The sequence below is a fragment of the Passer montanus genome, unplaced genomic scaffold, assembly GCF_014805655.1.
Source record: "Passer montanus isolate IOZ18808 unplaced genomic scaffold, ASM1480565v1 scaffold56, whole genome shotgun sequence".
NCBI lineage: Eukaryota > Metazoa > Chordata > Aves > Passeriformes > Passeridae > Passer > Passer montanus.
Genome location: NW_024370595.1, coordinates 5,168,972 through 5,194,426, shown reverse-complemented (window position 1 = coordinate 5,194,426; position 25,455 = coordinate 5,168,972). Strand labels below are relative to the sequence as shown.

General features: G+C 42.6%; 1 protein-coding gene across 1 annotated transcript in view; it reads left to right on the top strand.

Moving 5' to 3' along the window:
• The first annotated feature begins 362 nt into the window (after window positions 1-362).
• The window catches only part of GABRA5 (gamma-aminobutyric acid type A receptor subunit alpha5), a 56,144-nt gene continuing 31,051 nt past the window's right edge, over window positions 363-25,455 (top strand). The window contains exons 1-5 of the mRNA XM_039725752.1: window positions 363-1,328; window positions 1,497-1,649; window positions 9,706-9,827; window positions 11,602-11,669; window positions 11,781-12,001. Of these exons, the coding sequence (XP_039581686.1) occupies window positions 1,564-1,649; window positions 9,706-9,827; window positions 11,602-11,669; window positions 11,781-12,001 (497 nt within the window). The 5' untranslated portion in view covers window positions 363-1,328; window positions 1,497-1,563. The remainder of the gene's footprint in view (window positions 1,329-1,496; window positions 1,650-9,705; window positions 9,828-11,601; window positions 11,670-11,780; window positions 12,002-25,455) is intronic.

The window sequence follows — 25,455 nt, the reverse complement described above, 5'->3', positions numbered from 1 at the left end:
CTGGAAGAGGAGCATAGGTAAGATCTGGGTATGTAGGGGTGTGTTTATACATAGATACGCTAATACACGTGTGGTGCAACGAGCCGATACACGGGCAAGCCTCGACCGTGCTGGGTGCTCCTGCCCCACGGTCACTCGACACCTGCACGCTCGGGCAGTGGCAGGGGCTCCCTCTCCCCGAGGACAGTCGGTGCCGGCCGGGCTCGCCCGGGACTCTGCCCCGGGCGCTGCTCGAGAGAGCCCAGTGCGGGGAGCTCGGGGAGCCGCTGAAGCCTCCCGGGGCTGCGAGGGGTGCGGGAGGGCTCCTTGCCGGGAGGTGCCCCGGGTGCCCGAGGGCCGGGCGCGCCCCGCACACCGCGGAGCGGGCTCGGGCGGGCAGGTGCCACCCTCCGCCGAGCGGAGCGGAGCGCGTCGCCCCGGGCGCAGTGCGCGGGAGGCGGCGGCGACTGAGCGACGGTCTCCGGACAGGTGCGGGCGGGTCGGGGCTGCGGGAAGGGAGCGGCGGCCCCGCGGTGCCCGGTGCGGAGCGAGCGGGACCCGGAGCGGGGCAGCGAGGGCCGGGCGGGGGAGCCCCGGGGGACGACTTTTGGTTCGGGCGTTTTGCCTTGCGGCTCCGGCGGGGTGGGAGAACAAGTTGCTGAGCGATGTAGCACGGGGGCACAGGGTTCAGGTGGAAAACCCAGGCAATTCCCCTCTGGGTGTGTTTTTGAGGGCTGTTTTGGGGTTTTTGTTGGGTTCGGGGTGGTTTGTTTGTTTTTTGTTTCGTTGGCTTTTGGGGGGTTTTGTTGTGGTTTTGGTTTTTTGTTTGTTTTTAATAGGGCACAGAGGAAAACGTTAGTGCACAATGCTGAAATTGGTGATCTGGTCGCTGAGGCAGGTATCCAAAAAGCAGCAGTCGCTGGAGCAGCTACATTACTGTCGTTCTTCGTGCTAGCGTGAGGTTTATGTGCCTTTGCGAGGAAGGTCACTTTTTACCCTCTTCCTCCCCCCGCCCCCCCCCCCAACAACCCACCCTCCTTTTGCTAAGCCGTGCATCAGCAGCATGAATTCCAAGAAGCAGTAGGTGTTTCTTGGCATTTCAACTGGGATTTTGGAAAGGAAAGCCGGGTATTTAATGGGAAAAAAATTGTGATGGAAGGAAAGGATGCGGAGGCTGCATACAGCCCTGGGTTTGCAGGCATGTGGAAGTTGTTGAAATAGGTAAAGGGTTGAAATTGGCATTTGGAAAATGGTGGCTATTTTTTTAGTTACTTGTACCACAGATGAATATTGGGAAAAGCTGGGCCACAAAGAATTTTTCCTGTTTTGCAGTTTGCTGACAGCAGAAGGTAAAACATGTCCTTGAAGATACACAATTTTACATAAACAGCTGATGTTTACATAAGCCTAGATAAGTTTGTGAAAAACGCAGATAGCAAAAGATGCGGTGTTAGCTGAACTCCGCTATCCTGCTCTCTGTCCACGCAATCATTTATCAATTTTTTGTATTGTTGCAGTGTAAGAACGAAGTGAACAGCTGCACCTTCACCAAAGCAACCACCTGCGTTCCTCTTCTCCTCTGGAATGGACAATGGGATGGTCTCTGACTTTATCATGATCAAAAACTTCTTCCTCTTCTGCGTTTCCATGAGTTTAGCCAGCCACTTCGGGTGAGTTGCCAGTTGCATTTGAATTTCTGCTGTGTTTTTTTAAGGAGATGAGAAACCTTGGCTCCGTTTGGTACAGAGCAGCTGAACAAAACAAGCGGGCTTTGCGTTTCATCTTAAGGTGCTGCTTTCGGGGGGAAGGGAATGCTTTGCTCTCTTGTGTCGGTTCTTTATGCCTGCTATGGTGACACAGGGAAAGGCTTGTGGGGCACAAGGAGCTCAGATCAGGCCTACAGCTGCTGAGTGCTCTGACCTGGGTTTAGAACAGCCGGGGGCTGTGGTCCCCTCTGCCCCTGTGTCTGTGATGTCGGGATCTTGCACCTTCCCTCTCACCTGATGGGTGCTGGTTATAGGCAGTAGTGCAAAAAAAAGCCCCAAAGTGAGACTAGTGAGACTTGATGCATGTAACTAGCTGGTACAGGCTTTCCTCCTGATTGACCTAAGATAGTGACTGCTCTAGAAGGATGTCTGAGTTGGAAACTTGTTAGAATAATTAGAAATCATGTTTCCCTGCAGCATATAGAAAGGAATCCCGTTTCCTTATTTTTGCTTTGGATGCTTTCCTGACAGTGATATTCTGAAAACTGTATCAAAGAGATGCTCCAACTGTAGGTCTCAGAAAATAAAAAATAAAGTCAGAAACCCTCTATTTACATGTTTCCCTATACCCAGAGACCTTAAGAACTTTCTGAATATGATCTATACAATGGAACCTGGAAAAAGCATTTTGCAAGTGCTTGGGAAACGTAGGTTGATTCTTCTTTGTGGAGGAGAACAATTATTTATGATTTCACCAGGAAAAAATGAATCCTCCCAACATGCTGATTCACAAGCGCACCCATCAATTCCTTGCTATAAGAAGATACAAAATGGAGATGCAAATCAGTTTCTGATTTCAAGCAAACGGATTTGTTCCAGATTGGAACTAGGAGAAAGACCAAACTTTGAGTGGTGATGTTTTTGCTGTATGCAAAGCTTAGCCTGGTATCCAGCACGTGTCCCATGCAGGTAGGTGGAAGCCTGTAACCTCTGAGGTTTCTATGGACAGTTGAAGGACTGCACTCTACAAAGGATGCAAAGAGTTGCACACTCACCTATTCACCTTGGAAAAACCTGGTCCTTCTTTCACCATGGTCTAAGACAAAAGTGTCCCAGGATTTTGTGACAGAATTTAAGAGGGCAGAGTGGGACTTGCTTTAAACTTGTCTTTACATTATTGTAGTTTGACAAAGTATTTCCACATTGAGAAAATCTTGGTGACTATAACAACTTCTTGGTTGTTCGTCATCCCTGCAGAAGGCAGCATATTGCAATAGTTGTGTGACCTGCTTGGTGTGTGGGTCTTTTAAGTGTGTATCTCCTCTAACAGAAGAATAGATAGATGAGGATTCAAAAAACCCAAAAACAAACAACCCAAAACCCAGACAGTTTAACTCTTTCTTGACTCCAGGGCAAATACTGAACCAAAGTCCCAGGTACAGGTCAGTGTGACCTGTAACCTGGCAGATAACCAGAATAGGACAGTTAGAGGAAACTAGGACACTTGTTTTCTGCAAGTTAGTCAAAAAGCTTCTGTGCACTAAAATGAGATCATCATGTAAATTCCCCCCACCCCATCCCCCTTGCCCCCCATTTCTGATCCAGTAATTTTAGTCCAGGCCTGCAGAGATAAGCAGCTCCAATTCACTGCACCATTCACACACTGCCTTAGGGCTGAATTTTGACCCTGCTAGAAAGACAGAGGATGCTCCAGTGCTTCTGCTTCAGAGGCAGAAACAGTTTCAGAGTGTAATTTGCTAAGTGCTTTGGGACTGACTCTTCAGGACGGAGGAGTACAATTAACATGTAGGCTGCTGTATTAACTGCAGGAATCTAATACTGATAACACTTGCTGTTGCTACCAGATTCTTCTTTATTAGCTTCATCCATGTTTCTACTGCCCTGTTATATTGCAGTGAGTTTTGCAATGTGCTAGATAAAAGTGATTGGTCAAAGGAGTACAAATTAAAAATCAGAATAGTGTAGGACATTACAGATGAAGGCAGATATTTTTCTATAGTTCTCCATAATCATTCTGTCTTTATATTAAATCATAAATATGGTTTTTGCTGACATAGCCAAAGCCACCTTGGGGGATTTTGATGCAAAATGCCTGGTAACATAAACAGAAATTATGTATCTCAATCTACTAGGCTACTTGAGAAATCTCAGCAAAAGACTGTGATTAATGTTAAACATAAATGTGTAATGACTATAGAGAATTATCCACATTAGTAGGCAGTAGAGGAGGACTGTAGACATAATTGGTAGCAGCTATCTAAAAAAAAATCACTGAATTAAAATGCAAAGATATAGATGAACTGAGAAGAGGTTTTGAACTCCCCCCCTCCTGTTTTGGTATAACAGTTTTGTGAATCTTCTTCTGCAGAAATGGTCCAGCACGAATCAAAGCTTTTTTCTAGCTGCAAAGATATAGATGAACTGAGAAGAGGTTTTGAACTCCCCCCCTCCTGCTTTTGGTATAACAGTTTTGTGAGTCTTCTTCTGCAGAAATGGTCCAGCAGCACGAATCAAAGCTTTTTTCTAGTCTGTTTGAATTCAGCCTTGAGTTGTATAATGCTCTAACAAGTTAAGGTATTTTACCTAAGCATTTCAAGGTACCTTACAATTGTCTCAAAAGAAAACATTAATAATAAAGCTAGAGGACGATTAAAAGTAGAATAAAGCCATGAAGAATATTTTCAGGTGAGATAAAATATTGCTTGTGAGCCCTCAGGGTGCCCAGGTAGTGGCAGCCCTGTGAGGGTTGCTGCCACTACCTGGCTGCTTACACACAGCTCTCCCTGAGATGAGGTAGCCCGTGGCTGGCCCCAAGCTCTTACTTTGCAAGTCCCAGGCTGTCCATGGGGTCACACTGGTGATGCACAGTCCTCGTGTGTTTGCGTTGTGGATGTGCAATTTCAGAGATCTGTCTAAGAGCCAGAACCAACAGGGATGGACCTTGTTCATGTACCCACAGTATAGTTGCCATCTGCTAATAATATTTATAATAGCAGAAACACAGAGAACAGAAGATCCCAATTATGTGTAGCCAACGCAGCACTTCTCTGTACACTCTGAAGAATTCAGTCCATGGTGTGTCTGTATTTTCACATACTTCTCCAGCTCACAGCCGTTATTACTAAGACCATAATCCTGCTATTTAGGCAAAACATACCTCTCCTTCAGGCTGTTATTTCAAGTTAGTCTCTGCAGCCCTAAGCAGTTTGTTCTGCTGGGATACCTCATTTCAAGTACTTGTGATGCTAGGGAGTTCTTCCTCATATTTTTAAAGACTAATTTTGTAAGAATTATTGTATCTTTATGCAGTCATGCTTGTCTGTTTATTTTTTTATTCTTTCTTCCTTTCAATCTTCGTATCTCCAGATAGCTTTTTGAACCCATTAGACAATTTTAATAACTGGAAAACTAAATTGCTATCTGGAATTGCATGCAGGAGGCAGACAGGTATCAGTCAGTCCTGTTCAGCCGAACAGCTGTACGGCTTCAGCATCTCTGGCCTGCCAGCTGGCCAAAGAGCAGGAGTGTCCCTCAGGCCATCCAGCTCTGCCTGGTGCAGGAGAAGCCCTGGCATGCAGTGCCTCCCAGTGAAGCTGCAGGTCAGTGACCTGGGGAGCTGAGAGTGCTGGCAGGTGTTTAAGGACCCTGGAAGCAGTTCAGGACATCGAAAGGGGCATTAGGATGTTGGGGGATAGGGAGGACTGTAAGATGTCACCCTGTGAAAAACAGGCTTTCACTGCACTGCTCACAAACTGCTCCTTCCTGAAGGCAGTAAAATACTGCTCTTGCTAAACAAAAGAATTAAATTATTTTTTAAGAATCTGAAAACAGTTTTAAAATTTCATCATTTTAGTCAGTCTTCTGTTCTAATCTGATGTGAAAGAATTGAGTCTTCAGTGCACAAATTCACAAAATCAACATTTTTAGATCTCAAGAATCCATACCGAAGGAGTGGCAAGAAGCTAACTTAGAAAAGTAAATATATTTCCTTTGATGCCTGGCCACCTGGCTTTATCCAGAAGTTTGTGTTCTCCACTGTCTTCCACAAACTGTTAATTTGTCTGAAGTTCAGATATAATTGCAATCCTATTAAAACAAGTTATTGGAAACACTGCTCTTAAAAGAGAGAGAGTAAAATACATCTTTCAGTAGTAAAATACTCTTCAGTTATATTTTCAGAAATTCTTACCTTTTCTTTTTAAAGAAGTTTTGGGAAAATCATTAAATACCTACTATACTTTTTCCTCTTATCACAGCTAACTTGTGAGTAGTACCTACCATGATTCTGACTAGATGGCAAAAAAGACAATGATGTTTAAAGTGGTAAATTATGAAGTCATCAGAAGAGGTAGCTGAGCATCTTTAGAGAGTTATTACATTTTACACTGATGGGCCCCTTCTGTGGCTTCTGATTTTTTCAGTTACCCTAAAATTGCAATATTAAATAAATGTGATGAGAAGTATTCCTGGTTGGTACAGTTTATGTTCAATAATGAGCTTTAAATGCAATTATCTCTGAATTTTCTTAGCATTTCCCTAAGATGCTTTTATAGGTTTATTTTTATCCCTAACTGAAAATTTCTGCTATAAAAACATTTTTCACTGCAGAGAGGCAATAATGTGCTTACCTACTAATATGTTGATAAAGCCTAATCCTTAGCTGTGTGGAAATAATTAGTTTAGGGTAGGTAGCACCTATTTCTCTCTGTTCATTTAGCTATATAGTATCTAATGTGTGCATGTAACTTTGCAAGTAGAGTTTATATGTCTTTTTACATGTCACGACAATCTCAGCCCTTACTCAAAAACATGCATTTCACCAGCAACAGCAATCTCAATAACAGAAATTACATACTAACTTTCTGTTAAGACAGAAAAAGTCACACTTACATAAGAGCAAACAGCAACCCATCTACAAATGCAACTTCACATAATACTGGCATTTCACTGAAATTCGGAATCAGATGCATTCTTTTTTGGGTGAAGTGATCTGCCAAATCTAAATTAGATTGCAGTTTTGCAGAAGTGCAGACTTTTTACTAGTCTTCACCATAGTTGTTTCTCCATCTTTTTCCTCTATTAATTAGCTTTTGTGGTTAAGAAATAAAAGTATTTCAGTGTATGGTGTGTGTGTGCTGTTCCTGTGAAAGACATACATAGCTGAGATAGAAGAAAGTAACATCAGTTACTCTTGTTAGATTGAGAGGAGCAGTTCTGAGATTTAAATATATTTTGTCCCATCCCCACAAAAATAGTTCAATGGAAATCCTCCCTCAGAGTTCAATTGGCTTTGAATTCAGCTATAAGCACTAAAAATAACAGGCTTTTTAAAGAGCAGAGAAACTAGTGAAGCTTTGTGTCCTGTGCCCCCAGCACTGCATCTTTGCAATAATCCCAGCTCCACATTTGATATTCCTTGTTCCCATCTCCCATTGCAACACCTACATTTTACCTGCACTGTCCTTTTCTCCCAAGATCTTTCATAATGACCTGCAAGTCTTCTCCATATCTCTTAATTGTCACAGAGGAGGGGGGCTGGTCTTACTGAGGCTGTTTCTGAGCTACATGCATACTGAGTGGCCCAGTCATCGAGCCAGAGGGAATAGGTGACTGCTAACCTCACATTTTTACTTAATGAGGCACTAATTTAGATTGCTCTCCCCTTGTCTAGTCACAGCTTCTCATGAAAGTTGTAGGAATGAAATGAAGTTTGATCTCTCTGCTTCTTTGTCAGATGCAGCGGAAAATGAAAATGGGTTCCTACGTTGATGCAGTGTAGCAGGCAGACAGCATGATGCATATCTCTTTCTTATGAAAAAGAAAAGATAAAATAGATGAGAAGAGTCAAAAATAGTATTCTAGGTGTACTGGATTTTCATGCTTTATACTAGGATTTTATCAAAGCATTCATTGTGGTTGCTGCATTTAAAGAAATTCTCCAAGTTCTGTCTCCTGTTTACATTTGTTAGGCTGCTACTTGTGTATATTCACTTTTAAATGGTGAATCCCTTCAATTACAATTGACAAAAAAGTGTACAGTCTTTTTTCTGGAATTGTCCAGCCTGAAAACATTTCTAATTGTTTCTGTAATCAGTTTGCAGCTGCTGGATTAACTTTTTTCTTGTCTGCCTCAGTTGCTCACTAGATATTGTTGTCACAGCAAAGAAAACAGAATTAATTTGGTGTTTTGACCATGGAGATGAAAAACAGGCAAGTTTGTGGCTATGCCTCTACCTGCAGTGAGCAGAGATCCTTGGTGGCCCGAAGGCCCCCAAGGCTCTGCAGTGTGGAGCTTGCTGAGGGTTGCAGAAGTGCCAGCTGCACTTAGGTCATAAGAAACCTCTTCAACCAGGCGTTTTCATGGGCTTTGGTGTTTCAGGGAATCACATCTGTGCTCCCTTGACCTGTCCTTACTCCCGTGTCCTAAGAGGCTTTGCAATCCCTTCCTCTTTCAGCAGAAGCATACAAACTGTAAAGGGAACAAGGGCAGGACTGGGGGTGCCCGAGTCTGTGAGGGCATACATGGCTGAGAGCAGCTTGTTCTGAGCTAGGTCTGGTGTCATTAAAACTTCCAGATGCACTACAGGGGTGTTATTAGTGGAAACCTTATGCAGGTAAAACCAGGCTGAGGTCCCTTTTTCTTTCTTTGTATGAATCCTATTCTGTTAGGTAAGGCAACCACATATGTTACAAGTATTCTTCAAGGAAAGCTGTTCAGAGAGATGCTGAGAGCTTCTCTATTTATTTACAGATTTATTTTCCAGGGGACTGGTAGTAAATAATCATGTATTCTTTTTTTAAAATTTTTTTAATATCTGGATGACTGTCTCCTATCAAGTTCAGGTTGCTGAGTGTAAGTTATTCCTGCCTGCTGGCAGGGTGCATGAGGCAGGGAGCAGTTCCTGGGGGGGCGGTGTGCCCTGTCACAGCTGGAGGATTTGCTGGTGATCTCAGCAGAGGCTGAATCATGAATAAGTGCCTAGCATGAGCTGTCTTAAGAGATGCTCATTGCTTGCTGCAGGTGAAGCACGCTTGTGGATAATCTCCCATGTCTATTCTTTAGGTAAGCAAAGGCATTAATAAGCAGGGGATTCTCCTAAGCATCTTTAAATGAAAATCAAACAGATTTAAAAATGTGTGTTGTTAGTTGTGCTGTGAGCAGCTTCCTAGGTGTGAGCCATGGATAAAATAATGAAATAAAAAAGAGTTCAGAATAAAAACAAATGTGGCCCAAAAGATATGGAATGAGGCCCACTACACATTGCTGTTATTTGCATACTACAAGGGAGAACTAATTTATGCAAAAGAGAGAGGAGGAGTGAAGAACTGTGTTTTCTGTACAGCAGTATGTTTTTCAGATACCCCAGTGATACCCCAGTAGGATTTTTCAATGTAGTGGGAGTTTGTTATCCTCAAATAAGGTCACAGTTCATCCTTTGTTCTGGCAATAAATTATAGAAACTTTGAAAATTAGAAGCTATTTGGCATTTAAAGATTGAACAGCACCTTCAGGCATACTTGAAGGTGCATCTCCAGGCAAACCTGTGCTTCTCATGCAGCTCCCCAGCCAGCTAGTGTAGCTCCCAAGGAATGGATAGCTAACCCAGGGAAAACCAGTAACAGTTTTTGGCAATGCTGTCAGCTGACCTTGCTCCCTGCCATGGATGGAGCCATGCCAGCACTGGGGAGGTGGTGGGGCTGGTTTGGGAGCAGGGGACAGGGATCTGCCTGTGCATTATGGGCAAAGATCAAAGGGTTCAGGTGTCCCCTGGTCCTTCATCCCATGGTTTTACCTCCATGGTGTGGGTCCTTCTTTGGGTCCTCCTCCAGGGACAAGTTTATAGTAATGATGAAACAAATGGCTGCAGCTCCCTGTACTGTTCAGGAGCTGCAGGAGAGGAGACAGCCTTGGAGGCTCCATCACAAAGTTCCCTTGAAACTGAAGCCCCTTGAAACCAGCATGGCTTTTGACATGTTTCCTTTTGTTTGCATAAAACAGCTTTTCACAAACGCCAACACCATCAGTAAAAGAGGAGGCCAATGATAACATCACTATATTCACCAGGATCTTGGATGGTCTGCTGGACGGCTACGACAACAGACTGCGCCCAGGACTGGGAGGTAGGATAACGTGTTGTCCCCTGCTAGACAGGAGCATTGTCTACATGTGCCCTCTCAGCTGGGTACCTGCTCTTAGCTGTGACAAGGGACTTGTGCTTGATTAACTAAACTAAGTCCAGAAAGCAGATTTGTCTCCTAGCAAATGGGGCACAAGAAAAAGATTACTGAAAGTCATGTTCTTCAGTCACCCAGGTCATCTGAGGTTGGCTTAGGAGAGCATCGTGTGATACATTTTTTTCAGTAATTGAATATAGTTTGAGTTTTTCTTTCTGATATTTCCTAAGGGGAGCAAGACATTGTGATACTAGGTTGCTGCAAGATTGCCTTACTGGTCAGCCTGTATAAAATTATGTTGGTAATGCATATCTCTTTTAAAAACAGATCCCCAAATGATCCATATTTAGACAAGTACAGCAAATCTGTATTGATATGTCTTTTTGATAACCTCTACAGCAGCTATTTTAAAACCATAGCATGTGAATAGTGGTTGCCATCCTAACCTTGTTGAGCCCTCCTTCAGCTCTCTTTCCCCCAGATTTCTCTCATTTTCTACCCATGTGTAAACCATCTGTTATGTTTCTTCCTGGCCCTTTTTTAATCTGGCTACCCCCACCCCTTCCTCTTGTGAGACCAACACATTGCTTTCATCCCTTTCTCTCCTTCTCCTCTCACTTTACACAGAGATGCTTGAAAATAGGGCTCGATGCTTTTTATCTTATATAACAAACTTCTGAAATTTTTGCCCTTAAATTAAATTAGACCTGGATTTGAAAAGATGCCAAAAGGACTTAGAGACTTGAGGGTAGAAATAATTTGACCTAACTTCGGACATGTCTGATAGATGTCTGGAATCAGGCAGATCCCCCAAGCCAGCAGAGGGGAGTAAGTCCTTTCAAGATACACTTAATGTGATCCTGTGGTAGGTATTGTGTGAGTGCTGGCAGTGTTAACTGACAACCCAGAAAGCCAATTCCATCCTGGGATGCATCAAAAGAAGAGTGGCCAGCAAGTTGAGGGAGGAGATTCTTCCCCTCTGCTTTTGTGAGTACTGTGTCCAGCTCTGGAATCTCAGCATAAGAAGGACATGAACCTGTTGGAGGGAGTCCAGAGGAGGCTACTAAGATGATGAGAGAGCTGGAGTACCTCTCCTGTGAAGACATGATGAGAGAGTTGGGGGTTCTTCACCCTGGAGAAGAGAAGGCTCTGGGGAGACCTTATAGAAACCTTCCATTGCCTGAAGGTGCTTAGAGGAAAGAGGGAGTGATAGAATGAGGGGTAATGGTTTTAAAGTGGAAGAGGGTAGATTTAGATTAGGAAGAAATTCTTTACCTTGAGGGTGTATGAGGCAGTGGAACACGTTTCTCAGAGAAGCTGTGGATACCCCATCTGTAGAAGTGGTCAAGGTCAAGGTTGGATGGGGCTCAATGAAACCTGATCTAGTCAAGGGTGTCTCTGCCCATGGCAAGGGGTTGAAACTAGATGATCTTTAAAGTCCCTTCCAACCCAAACCATCCTGTGTCTCTATGATCAAAAACTGTCAGTCAGAGGAAATGCACCCTTGAAGGGCTGGTTTCTTTCTGTTTGTAAGAACAAAGCCTGGACTCCCAAAGGTCAACAACTGCATTGATACACGATGAGATGCCTACTCAAGCATGCTCTTAATTTCAGTCTTTTGGGGATTTTTGAGTGATTCAAAAATTAATAGAAATAAACACTGCCAGTATGTATTTGCATTTTAAAGCCATTACTGATGTGGAGCCTGTGTTTATTACAGAGAGAATAACTCAGGTGAAAACAGACATCTATGTTACCAGTTTTGGTCCTGTGTCAGACACAGAAATGGTAAGTTAGCATGTGGCTGCCAACTCAGTTGTATTTACTTTGTTAAAGTAATTTTTGGAACCATCATTTCTATTCATATCCTGCAATACCTTGAGTGTTTCTTTGTGCCAGGAATACACCATTGACGTTTTTTTCCGACAAAGTTGGAAAGATGAAAGGCTGCGATTCAAAGGACCTATGCAACGCCTCCCTCTTAACAACTTGCTCGCCAGCAAGATCTGGACCCCAGATACTTTTTTCCACAATGGCAAGAAGTCTATTGCTCACAACATGACAACCCCAAACAAACTCCTGCGCCTGGAGGATGATGGCACTCTGCTGTATACCATGAGGTAATAGCCAGGGTTGATGTCTTCTGATGCTGATTTCCAGATAACTACAATTACTTGTGGGGACCATCACTTTCTCCATTCCTAGTAGAGCCAGGGAACCAATCTTTCACACATATTTGTATGAATATCAAGAAAAATGAAAAATATAATTGTAGCCTTCAAGTACAGATTAATTAGTAGCTTCTGAATGGTGCTAGTGCTTAACTATTTCTTTTGATTAAATGGAAAGCATATTCTCAACAGATTTGATGATTCAGTTCAGCTTTTTTAAGATGATCTGTTCTCTCTTACTGTTTGTGTTTGCAGCTGTAGTGCAGTCTGCAGGAAAACAGTATCCAAGACCAGAAACTGAGACTTTGTTCTGGGGCAGTACATCTTGAACCCTTGGAGCTTTTGTTATATTATTTTTTTTATTAATTTGACTAATTGTGCTAAAAGGCAAATGATCATAGGGGTAAATGACATGAGCTAGCAGCACTGTGAAGCTGCTTTAGCAAGTACAATCCTGCAAACAAAGCTGGGACATTATATTACCGAGGAGCAAATGGGTGTCTCAGATCTTCAGAGATGTATTCCTCTTCTGATTTGAGTATACTGCCAAGAATCATCATTGCATAATGCAGATAGAAGATATAACATCAATGATTTTAGGTGTCTGAAATTCTTTTCAGGACAAGTCTCACAGCAGTGTATGGAAATTTGCTCATTAAAGGTAATTAGCCTGTAGTAATTAAGACTGCTGTCTATTTTCAACAGGGTTTTCCCCAAGACCATAGTCATATGGACAACTTTAAAAAGACATAAAAGGAAAAACCTACTGAGCAACAAAGGGTTATTCTGAACTTTCCATAAATGAGCCCAGAGTGGTGCCTGAGACCTTGCAAAGTGCTCAGGAGGCTGAATTTGGGCACTGAGGTGACTGGGTTTTCAGCAGGCAGCCCCCAGCCATGTGTGGGAAGCTGAGCTCCAGCTGGTGCCGTGTCCTGCTGTGGAGTCACTCAGTCCTGCCTGCTGCCAGGACGAGTCCCAGGCTCACTCATGGGCCTTGTGGTTAAGACTTGTTGAGGCTCAAGAGGGTTATGCTTCTGTACACAGGGACCTGGAGCTTCTCAGGTTTTATTTCAGGTATTTCAGATATGTTTGAGGTTTTTGAGCCTAATCTTAAATCCCTTCTTATGGGAGGAAAAGGAGATACAGGGTATCCTTACGTATGTCCTTACAACTTTAGATCATCCCAATTTTAATTGCATTAGCACTAAAAAGACATGATGGAAGTCATGTTTAAAAGAAGGAAAAACCATCCTAATTTTCCCTTCTATTATGTGTGTTGCTGTATGTACTAGCTCCAAATTAGTGATCACTGCAATAATAAACCAAAAAATGTGAGGATGCAAGGACACACTTAAAAGTCCAAATGGCTATCACAGAAATGTCACAAAAAAAGTTAGTAATGCCAGTCTTAAAACCAGTCTCACTGCTGCATGGACTATGTAATTACCACTCCAGAGATTGCAGCAGTGGCAATTCCCCATTATTTGTGTAAATTACTTGTGTCAGTGGAGTCCAGATCAGACTCACATTCAGCCTGGAGCAGGACATGATGTTGTGGGCCAAATTGCACAATTTCCATGCAAGCACTGCTTTTTGCAATGTTAAACAAATGCAGCGAAATCCTGATTCATGAGGTGAGGAGCTAAGCCACCACAGCTAGCAGAGTGAGACCTGGGTGAACTAGACCTAGGTGAGCTTATCACTGAATCTGAGTTACTCTACTCAAGGTGCCTTTCTGGTGAAAATGGCACAATATTTTCAAGTCCCACAGGTACCCTACTGAGGAAAAGCTCAGCATATGCAGCTGGAGAAAAATATGGATGTGACACAGACTTTCACATCATCCCACTCAGCTCCTTTTCTCCTGATTTTTTGGAATTGATGATTTTGTACACTACAGAAAGAACAGAATGCTTTTGTAACCTAAAAAACCACACAACTTAACCTTTTTTTTGTTAGAATATTGTCTATGGAAATAACATTTCTACTAACCACAGTATATGTGGTGAATAGATTGCAAAGTTTTTAAATCAGCTTGCTTTCCACTATTACAAGTAATAACTTTCAAGTGTCTATCCCTTCTGCTTAAACATGAGTCAGAAGCCTGCTTTTGTAACATGCATGGAGCTGTGCTTCTTTAGAAGGAGAGCCATTCTGTGCCACAGGGTGGCTTAAGGGTCCCCTCCCGACCTGTTCAGAGGTGACTGTGACAAGCAGCCAGCCCCTTCAGCTTCCTTGAGTTTTCTAACAAAGGGAACAGCTAGCAGAGTTACCTAGGATGGCTTTTCTTGGGAAGATACATAACACTGGGCTTTTTTTGGGGGGAGCTGCTTGTCTCAGTGGTAGTGCATTGTGAAGTACTGAGTTTCAGCTGAGGCTTGAGCCCCAGTTCCTGTAGCTCCCATCAGGCTTACTCAGTTCTCAGGATCTGGGGATGTGTAGACAACCCTCTGTTAGCTCTGCATTCTCCTCGTTTCCAAGGAGGAATTGCGAGCTTCCCAGACTGTACGTAGGAGTATTCTGTGTGGGGAGGATTGGACCCTCTGTCATTGACAGAGATGCCTGAATTGCTTTTGCAACCTTGCATCTGGCTGCCTGAATGACGGGGAGGAAAGCAGCCGAGCCAATGCTGACCTTCCATCCTATTTCACTTCCAAATATACCAAGTATGAGCAGCTGAGCAAACTTCCAGCTTTAGTACTCGTCAGGACATATGTTTCCATGACACACGTGTTTACTTATAAAGAAAAATGTGCACCTCGCATATTGCATTTGACGATACGTCGTCTGGGTCGGAAGTTGATGGGATGTGTGTTGCTAGGGAAATCTGATAAATAGGCTTCTGTATATGTGTGCCATTAAAGCCCTTCTGTGTGAATACAGGAACACAACGTGTCCTCTAGACAGATTTCACAGACAGCCGTGTTCTCTGTGGGGAATGACTTAATAATTCTGCTTGTGTTTCACTTGGGAGGACCTATTAGTTTTATTTCACTAATGTGATTTACAAATGAAGCGCTCCTGAATGGAACGCTGCAAATTCTGTTTTGGCCCCTAGAGGGGAGTATTGTCTGCAGCTCCACTTTCAAATTTTTTACTTTTTTTTTTTCCCCAGTAAAAACAGTGTTATAAAAAGCACTAGAAAGCATACTTCATATTTCACTAATATATATAGAGAATAGCTTTATGAATGAAGGTAACATTAGATTCTTTCCTTTTCAAAAATTAAAATGTATTCAGTTGATCTTATCTGAGAAATAAATTTTGTAAAAAGTATAGAATTCGTTTATTTTGAAAAATCGGAATAGTGATTTTAAGCAACATTTTCAGGCTAAGAAGAGAACGATCATGTTTCAGTGAGCTGCTTTTTTTTTTTTTTGCTCAGTGGGAATTGGCTGTAAAGACAGAAGCTTTGATAAACTTTGCTGTAGAATGCCAGAAAAAAATGCTGTGAAGAAAAGAAGCCAAAAATTATATGAAGTAGAGCATGCTCACTAGAGCTAAACTTTTGCACCATAAATTAACTTTTGGCCAGCAGCTTTTACAAATTTTTAAACGGTCTTCTATCAGCTTGTAGATAGTGAAAAATCTTTCTTGTGCCATCACAAAAGCACCCATTAAAGCCCCATTCTCACTGTCAGTTTGAAAGGACCCCACATCCCTTTTTTACCATCAGGGCTTCTACACATCTCATATAATCTGGGAATTTAAATAACCATTCTCACTGTCAGTTTGAAAGGACCCCACATCCCTTTTTTTACCACCAGGACTTCTACACATCTGATATAATCTGGGAATTTAAATAGGACATAGTCATACACCTGAGGAGCGCACAAACAGATTTTTCCTATGTTATTATGGTGACTGACGGTTGTCAGAGAACCTGGGAGAGTTTACAGTAAAATCTGTCCCAATAATTTACATATGAATAATTGAACAGCTGGAGAATGCAGACATTCTTCAGCATAGTGTTAAAAAAAACTCCAAAATTTTTAGTACAGCCCTGACATTCTTTTATCTTGTTCCAGAAAGATATTTACAGCTCAGCAATGTGTGTCCACTGGATGGCAGCATAACCATGCTGCTTCCTCTGCTGTGGTGCACACGCAGACTTACCTAGGCTGAAAATATTGATTCTCACATTAGCACTTAGTGTTAAAATTGTATGTGAAAATGAACACGTGTCCTGGGGGCATGTTAACACTAATTCTGCTCTTCCATGAAGGACTTGGATTAACAACTTAACCATTTTATGCTCTAGAGTTATTGATCATAAAACCAGATGACCAGAAGATATGGTGCTGCTTTCAAGACTTTTAATGGGAAAGCCAGGGTTGATTTTGTTTGTTTGTTTGTTTTAAGGGAAATTTATTCTATGATAAATGTGTATGTTCTCAAGCTCTGACTTTGCCAGACACAGGTTTGCTAGTGTGCCCACGAGTGACAAGTGACCAGCAAATCTATGATTTAAAATGAATCTTCAGTTTTCCATCAGCCAGATGTCTAGATGGGAACATTTCTGTTCAATCTGAATGCATTTTTTCTTATTTCTTACATGTTTATCTACAGAAAGGTATCTGTCAATGCTTTTTAGGTATTGTATAACTATTGCAAAAGTAATTACAAGCTATAAAGACATACAAATACGCATTTCCTTCTCTGTGTTAGACTTGCTGCATTTTCTTTTGTATTCAAGCTTCAACCTGCCTGAAGCTGGAAGGAAAAAAACCCCATGATTTCTTTACATTGGGCTGAATCTTGCAGAGTGATGAAAAATTGCCGTGGTGGCAAGGACTCTCAGCTGCTTTTCATCAATTCAGATTTTGACAGAGCGAGAGAAAATAGGGATATGTGAAGTGAAGGGCCCTTCCCTGGGGATAGCAGCAGGATTCTTGTTTAAACACCAAGTCTCTTGGTTCCCATCGCTCTTTTTTGGTTGCACATTGCTCTGTTTCTCAAAAGTTGTCCTTCAAGGAACCACGATTTGTTGTTTTGAAAAATCCAGGGCTGGAGTTACTCACGGGGAGAGGAAGGCAGCAGAGGAGACTGTGGTGTAATTCATTCAAAATGGGCAGTTATGACCAAATATAATCCCAATGTAGCTTGTGTGACAATGGCCTATTCTGCTGGTAATAAAAGTCTGCAGAGCCCCACAGAGATCTCCATCACAAAGATGGGAACTCACACAGCAAGGGCAGAATTGATTAAAAGACAAAACCCAAACCAGAACCGGCGTGTCCTTGGAGGAGGGGGATGCTTGCTTGGACTTTGAGGAGCTACAAAAGGTACAGCTTTAGTTCCAGGTCTGTGCTGAGCTCAGAGGCATACCTACCTTCCCTTTAGGGTTAGCTGGTACAGTTTCTGCCAAATTCCTTTGTGTTACACCTGCCTTATAGGCATGAGCCAGCAGGGCTGGCATGCATGGATGGGGTGACTGAACAGAACCTGGAAGGAAGCAGTGCCCTGACAGGGAAAGCACAGGTGCTTTGGTGACTCTGTATCAGCCCTATCTGCTTCTGAATCTGGGGGCTTTGAAAGTACCTGATAGATGCTGAAGAATTGTTATGTCTCTGCTGTCTTTTTTTTTATTATTAGGGGAGGATAACATTACAGTGGACTCCCTGGTCATTTCACTTAGACTGAAATTAGTATCTTCATCTGCCTAATCAGAAATACCATCCTCTGAAGTACATTATATTTGTTCTGAAACATCCAGTGAGTAATGTAAAATACACTGTGCTGTAATGCACCAGGCAGGGCGGGTGGGATTCACCTAATTCTGTTCATCTGTAATGTTGGTGACTGCAGCCAAACCTTTTGGCTCAGATCTGTTCCCAGTGCAGGAGAGAGAATTTCTTATGGAGTTAGAAGTCTACATTATTTCAGATATCTACTTCAGTAGTGAAGTTAAAAGAGGCTTATTTCTCTCCACTCACACTTCAGGGGTTCTTGTTGTTTTTTTCACAGTGGCAGACAAAGGAGGACAGTGTAACTAATACCTTTGTTTAGTCACATGAGTCCCATCTTAGTTATTTCCTTTGGTGTTTCCTACCTCCATACTCATGTAGCCTGGAAATTGGTAGTGTGCCAGCAACCTAAAGCTATGGGATGTTCTGGCCAGCAGCTGGTCCTGCAGCTGTTTTGTGAAGGACTCATACAGTTTCCTCTCAGTGCAACCTAAAGGCCAAGGTTGTGCAAGTGTAGCTCATCTGAACACTCATAACTTGGGTTCAGTCCCCTGCTTTGTCTAGGTGGGTGTAGGAGGGAAAATAGTGCACCTTATGAGGAGCTCTGGAAACAAATGTCACTAGGAGATTTGGCCCTTCCTTCTCTGAGGTTGAACTGTTACAAACAGGTGATTATGCTGTAGCAGATGCTAGCACCGGTGGTGGTATAAATAGCAAACAGATGGTAAATTGAGGCCTGTTTAATGGCTATTTATGATGTTAAACAGCTGAGGAATCATAAGGCTCTTTTCCTGGAGCAGTGAAAACCCACAGTCTGAGTCTTTACCTGGCCCTTCATGGCTGTATTGATCAGGAGCATGTAGCATTTCAGAAGCAAGGCAAAAAAACCCCAGATAATAACATCCTGCTTGGATGGCTAAATAACTTTCTTCATGTACCAATAAGGTACATACACATAGGGATGTACATACACATAGGTTTCCCTCTAATCCAAATCACTTCTTCCCTCTTTTGCAGAGGTGTGGGGAGCATTAATGTTACACAAAAGGCAAGAGATTATGATGAGACATGACCTTGGAGGTAAACCTGAGATGGATAAGAGGAAGCTGGAATTAAATGCAAGTGGCTGAAATGAAGCTGTGATGGTTTTGAGCTCTAGGTCTGAACTGTGGAAAATAACCAAAGATTTTAGTTCTGTATTTTGGGTTGCCAGCTCTTACTGTCTCCAGATAATCCTTCCTACCTACCCTGCCATGTCTGTGCATCCCAGTCTAAATGTGAGAGAGCCCAAATGGGCTGGTACTGCCCATCTGGTGACTGCTCTTCCTCCTCATCCCTCCCCCCACTCTTACTTTCTAAATCCAGATAATTTTTCTCAGTAGAAAATACTTCATGTAGTTTATGCCTGTCCATAGAAATAGAAAGGTTTTGTGAGCTGGGAGGAAGCAAAAAGGTGTCTGTGCAGTGAGGTAGCCTTCATCCATGGAGGAACACATGCCATACTGACAGGCAGAAATTGAAAAACAAAAGCCCTTTTGGACAGTCTGAAAATCTGCACTGATCAAATTGCCTAGCAGGTGGTATCAAATTTGAAGGATAATTGCACTGTGTCCATCACAGTCCTTAGTCTTCATCATTTAGTGTGATTTCTATACTCCCTTCTTTTTCCTGTGCTTGGGTTGTCTTCCACTGAAAGCAAAGATCAGATGTGCAGTTGACCTGGCACCAGCTACTGCTGGCCAGTAACTGGGACTGGCCTCTCTTGAGAGCCAAAAAGAAGCTCATAGTTCAGTGTTACTCAGCACTTCAAGAACAACTGTATTTGCAGTTAGCTCCTTCTTGAACATGCTATCACAAAGCCATGTAGATGAGATTATAGTCAAAACATGTAGCATGGGCAGACTTGGGGAATGTGTGGCCTGGCAAAATGAGGTGTGGGCTGGCTGAGATGTTGTTTCCCATTTCACCTGCATCAACAACTGCATCAGCTTCTCAGCATTGCTAGAGCTAGTTAGATTTTTGGGTTTTAATTCAAGAATTCACTAAAAAAATAAACTGGTACAGAGGAGAAGTTTGAAAGCCTTCTTCATGGGGTACCAAAAGAGAATTCATCATGGATAAAGGACCATAAAGAAGAGAAAGCTTAGAGAGGTTTTCTAAGTGAAACTATCCAACAGATGGGTGCAGAGCATTCAGAGCTGCATAGACATTTTGATCTAAGTTTCTTTAGGAGAGTAAAGTTTTTAGGAAGAGAACCTGAAGGAGGAATTGTCTGTGAAAAAGGTTGGGGTTTTTACTGTACTAGTTAGTCTGATAAAAAACCAGAACTTTTTCCAGCAAGTTCTACCTTGCTTATGGACTTCATTAGATAACTGGCACGACAAGGTTGGATAAGCGTAAACTCACTGCTTCATGCATTGGTTTTATGCACTTAAAAGAAGTACTGGAGAATTAAAGGTATTACCTTTACTATAAATGTCTGCTTTGTGAGTTTTTCTGTAACCTCCCAAATCCATATAATGTAATTTGTTTGTCCTTTTGTTTTTTCCAACAGCCTTTTTCTGTTTTTATTATTTTCAATGCCTTTCTGTGTCTAGAGGCTGAACATCTCCCTTGCTCCTGTCCAGGAATATGCTCTGGGTATGTCAATGACTGGTGCTCTTAGTCTGCCGTAGTCCCTTCCCCGTAGCACTTTAAAGGACATTTCATTGTCACATAATGATAGCACATCTCAGCATCATAGGAAAGATGGGACATGGTAGTATTCTTGGCAGAGTGGTTATGAAGGTAAAATGGGCTAAGACAGAAATTTCTGCAGAGTACCTCACTCTAGTCTTAGCTTTACTTTTTGTTCTCTGTTCACTTTATTTGGTGTATTGCAAAGAAATCAGTGTTTATAAGTAGGAAACTGAGGTGAACTGCCTCCATATCCCACATGGACATGTAGATCAAGGCTCTGAATCTGCAGTTTGGCCTTTTTTCCAACAAAGTGATGGAAATCCATGAGCAAAGCAGTGTTTGAGTTACTAAGAATAATCACTTCTTTCCCCATGAGTCAGGTTGCAGACAATCACCCAGCCAGGGGCAGGTTTCAGGGTGACTCTTAGAGCCACTGTGTTTCCATGGGTGAACATCTTCTCCACATTCTAAAACTTTCGTGTGGTGTTCTGTAACTCACTACCACCAACAGGGTTTGTTAGGACTGTATGGCAAGTGCTTCAGAACCAAGAAAGGTCCTCATATATATTTATATGTGTGTGTATGTGTATATATTTGCTTGTATATGCATGCATATATATATAATGCATAAACTGGCACGTTACATTTACTTCAGGAACACAGGGAGAGATCAGTTCCCTAGACTATACACTTACTGTGCTGGGGCCTGAAAGAAGTCTTGCTTTAAAACCTTTTCAAAGAAATGGAAGTTTGGTTATTGAAGTGTTCCCAAGACATCACTGTAGGAGAACAGCTGAATGGTTGTGTCATCAGTCAAAGTCAAATGAACAATTTCACAAACCTAAAGTTTGAAACAACAGTTTGAAAAACCAACCCAAACCAATAACTCTATTATTCTCCTGGCCCCATGTGTGTCAGAGAGCATACTGGAGATACCAGAAGGGCTCAGGTTGTTCTGCTGAGGTCCTGCTGGAGCAGGTACCCCAGGAAGCTTCTCCTGGAGTTGACTTCTGAAAAGGGTCTGACCTACCCCTGAAGTCTCCCTTCTCAAGGAGCCAGCAAGCCCACTGGAGTGAGATATATCCTGGCTAAAGGCTGGATCCACTTAACTCTTTTTTCGGCATGTTGGGGAGATAGGTTGTGGTAAGTTTAAGATGAATTTAAAGCAAATATTTTCCCTTGTATTAAGGAAAATGGCTGGTCTCATGCTGGGAAGGGCACTTGGGCTCACCTGAGCACCATAGCAAGTACTAGTTGCCAGCACAGGTGGGGTCAAAGCACAGCATTTCAATGTTCCCTTTAAACAGGGGTGAAGGTAGTGCACAGAAATAAATAACTAAGAAGATGGAGCTGGTTTGGTGATGAGTGAAAATAGGCAGAAAAACTTCTTATCTCTCTGGCCATAGTACCTTAGTGCCAGCAAAAGTATTTCTGTGTCCCCTTCATCTGTAACTCTCATTATTCAACATTTATCTTGAATTAAGTTCTCCCAAAAGCTGCTGGTGACTCTGCCTTTCTGCTCCTCTCTCATTCTAGAGCTCTGTGTTTTAATTTTTTTCCTATTAAAGTTAGTAGCAAATAACTTTTGATAAGCAAACCAAGTTTTGCAGCTGTCTGTGGCTCCCTGGGAGGGTGACTGCCCTCAGCTCCTGCCTGGCAGCTTCAGATAATATGTTGGAAAATGTTTCTTGCACTCTCAGGGTAGGAGAAGGACGTTCAGTCCACCCTCTCTTTACTCAAAAGTAGAAACAGATGCTCCTTGCATTCAGGAGATCATGGCAACAGCTGGGGGGTCCCTGCAGTGACCTAAACCAGGGTCTTGCAGGACAAGGTGCCTCCTGTCTTGGGGACTGCTGCTGAGAGTTTCTCACCTCACCTTGAAGCACACTAACTCCAAATGTCTGCCTCCCTAATATCTGAATTTATTTCCTTGCCTCATGCTTGATTTTAACACCTCCTTCTTTTCCTTCTTTCTAAAAAGGAGCAATCTCTTGAAAGCATTGTCATGCTTAATTCTCCAGTGGAAATGGTTGAAGGTGACTTTTCTGAAGTGAACAAGTCTTGCTGCTTGAATTGTGCTTTTCTTAGATATTTATGTGTCTTGAAACAGAATGTCAGTAATCACTTTATGTTCTTAAAGGCTATACATTATGAAGCTTTGATAAAGCTTTCATGTACAATTATAGGTGTTAGGTTAAATAATTTGTAGACCTAACCTTTTTTTTTCAGATAGTGAAGGTACACAATAGCATTTTGTTGATTGATTCACACTTGGTTAGCAGTGTGAGTATTTGGAGCATTATGAAAACAAAATTTTGTCATTAATAAATAGGCAGCTGTAATCAGGGTTTGTTACATTTTTTGGATGAATAGTGGTCCCATTCAAGTCAGGGAGAATTTTAGCATTATCTTCAATAAAATCAGAGTTTCATTCTCCTATTGCAAAGGACCTTTAACAGCTGCTTATAATCTTGTCATAGGCCCTGTTTGAGTGGAACTAATCCCATAGGGGTTTTATTAAGACACAGTGATGGTGGAGGAGGGAAGCTTTTATGTGCTTCTGTTGGAAAGAACTGCCTTTTGAGCAATGTGTGTGCTGTGACAGAAAAATCCTGGTTTGGTGACTGTCGCTAGCTCAGATAACTGGGCTACACTGGGCACAGCAATCATCATTCTGGAGAATCACAGATCATTCTGGAGTCACCATATTAAAAGGATTAGGCAAAGACTGTTTCACGTATGCATGCCCAGGCCTCCTTTCTCTTTCTTAAGTAAATGCAAACTGAGAGTAATTTTGTTGTAATCACAGAATATGCTATGTTGAAACAGACCCACAAGGAGCGTCAAGTGCAATTCACCCTGCATGGGACCATTCCCAAGAATCACACCATGTGTGCAAATGCTACTTGAACTTTGTCAGGCAGGTGCTGTGACCACTTCCCAGGGAGCCTCTTCTAGTGCCCAGCCACCTTCTGTGTGAAGAACTTTTTTCTAATATTCAAATTGAACCTCCTCTGACACAACTTCAGGCCATTCCTTTGGGTCCTGTGTCACTGGTCCTCACAGAGAACAGATCAATGCCTTTTCTTCCCCTCACATGAAAGTTGTAGGCTCGCATCAGCCACTTCTCATACAGCTTCCCCTTAAGGTCCTTCACCATGTCCACAGCACTCCTTTGGATGCTTTCTAATAATTTCTTTCTTATAGTGTGGTGCCCAAAACCTCACACAATATTCAAGGTGATGCTGCCCCAGTGGGGGACAGTCCCCTCCCATGCCTGGCTGGCCATGCTGTGCCTGATGCACCCCAGGGCATGGTTGGCCCTTTGGGCTACCAGGTCACAGTGGTGATTCGTGTTCAACTTGCCACTGACCAGGACCCCATGCTCCCTGTCCATGGTGCTGCTTTACAGCATCTCATTCCCCAGTCTGTCCATGTATCCAGGGCTGCCCTATCCCAGGTGCAGAATCTGGTACTTTCCTTTTTTGAACTTCGTACTGTTGGTGATTGCCCAGCTCTTCCTGTTGGAAGTCTGTCTGCAGGGTCTCCTTGCCTTTAAGGGAGGCAACAACTTCTCCCAGTTTTGTATCATCTGTGAACTTGCTTAGTGTCCCTTCCAGTCCTGCATCCAAGTCATTCACAAAGATGTTGAAGAGCACAGGGCCTAAGATGGAGCCTTGCAAAGCCCCACTAGTGACAGGTCATCAGCCTCATGTCATTCGTTCACTGCAACCCTTTGTGTCCAGTTCCTGAGCCAGTTGCTCACCCATCACGTGACATATTTGTCCAGCTGTGTGCTGGATATTTTATCCAGAAGGATACTGTGAGAGACAGTAGCATAAGCTGTGTGGAAATCGAAAAAGATGACATCAGCTTCCCTGATGACTTCCCTTGATCAGCTAGATAAGTTACGTTGTCGTTAAAGAAAATCAGGTTTGAAAAGCATGATGCCATGCTGGCTGGGACTGAGGACTGTGCAATAATCAGCTATGTAAACTAGAATATACAAAGGGTCCCTATGCTTTATCACATTGTTAAAAGCCAAAGTGTGCAAATATCACTGCAGGTGATATTTGAAGGAGTAGACCCAGATAGCAAATTTTTGAGACTCCTGGGGCTATGATCTGAATGTATAGTTTGTACTCGGCATCTCAGAGCAAATCTGTATGCAACAACCCATTCTTCCAGCCCCCAGAGTGCAGATGTCTGCTGTGCTGCTTTTATTTCTGTATGCAGTAGAAAATCCAGCCTTTTTGAACCAGCAGTCAGTTGAGTGACTTTGTTTTTCAGGCCCTCACACAGTTATGAAAACCAGTTCATGTTGGGCACAGAGCACCTGCAGAAATTCAGGGTGGTGACATTTGTGCTGTGAATCAGAACCCACAGTCAAGTTTTCATACAAGTTTCCTGTCAAAATTTTTGTCATATTGGCCATTACAAGACATTTCAAAAGCCTCAGATAATGCACACTTTAGTAAGAGATTTCTAGGAGAGTGTTCACTGAGCACTTAAAAATCACCTAAGAGGCTCAACTACATAGTTCTTAATAGCATGTAACAAATAGGTAGAGCTAGTTAATTTTGTTCAACATTGCCAGACTATGAGTGGTTCTAGGATAGGGGCATGAGAAAAGGAAAGAAGAATGCAGATATCATTGATAGAGAGCAAAATGAACTTTTTTAATCTAAAGAATTCATGTTAATGAAAGGAAAGGCTGTCCCCAAACACATTAACAGCTCCTAAACTTGGTTCTCCCTTCCCCTAGGTTAGACCCAGACGACTGCAGCAGGCAGTCCCTGCCTTTTAAGGGATATTCTGTCTTTTGGTGGATGAGGAATTCAGAGGGGACAGAGGAGTAGCCCTGGCACCTCAAGAGTCTTTGCAGCTTCTGAGTCAGATAGTGGCAGCCAGATGCCCTCCAGCCTTATCTGCTACCCTTTTATTTAAGACAGGCAAAAATAATTTCTGGAGGGACTTAATTAAATTCCACTGGGTCACATTCTCTGTACAACTCATCTTCACTTCTCTTCCACATTT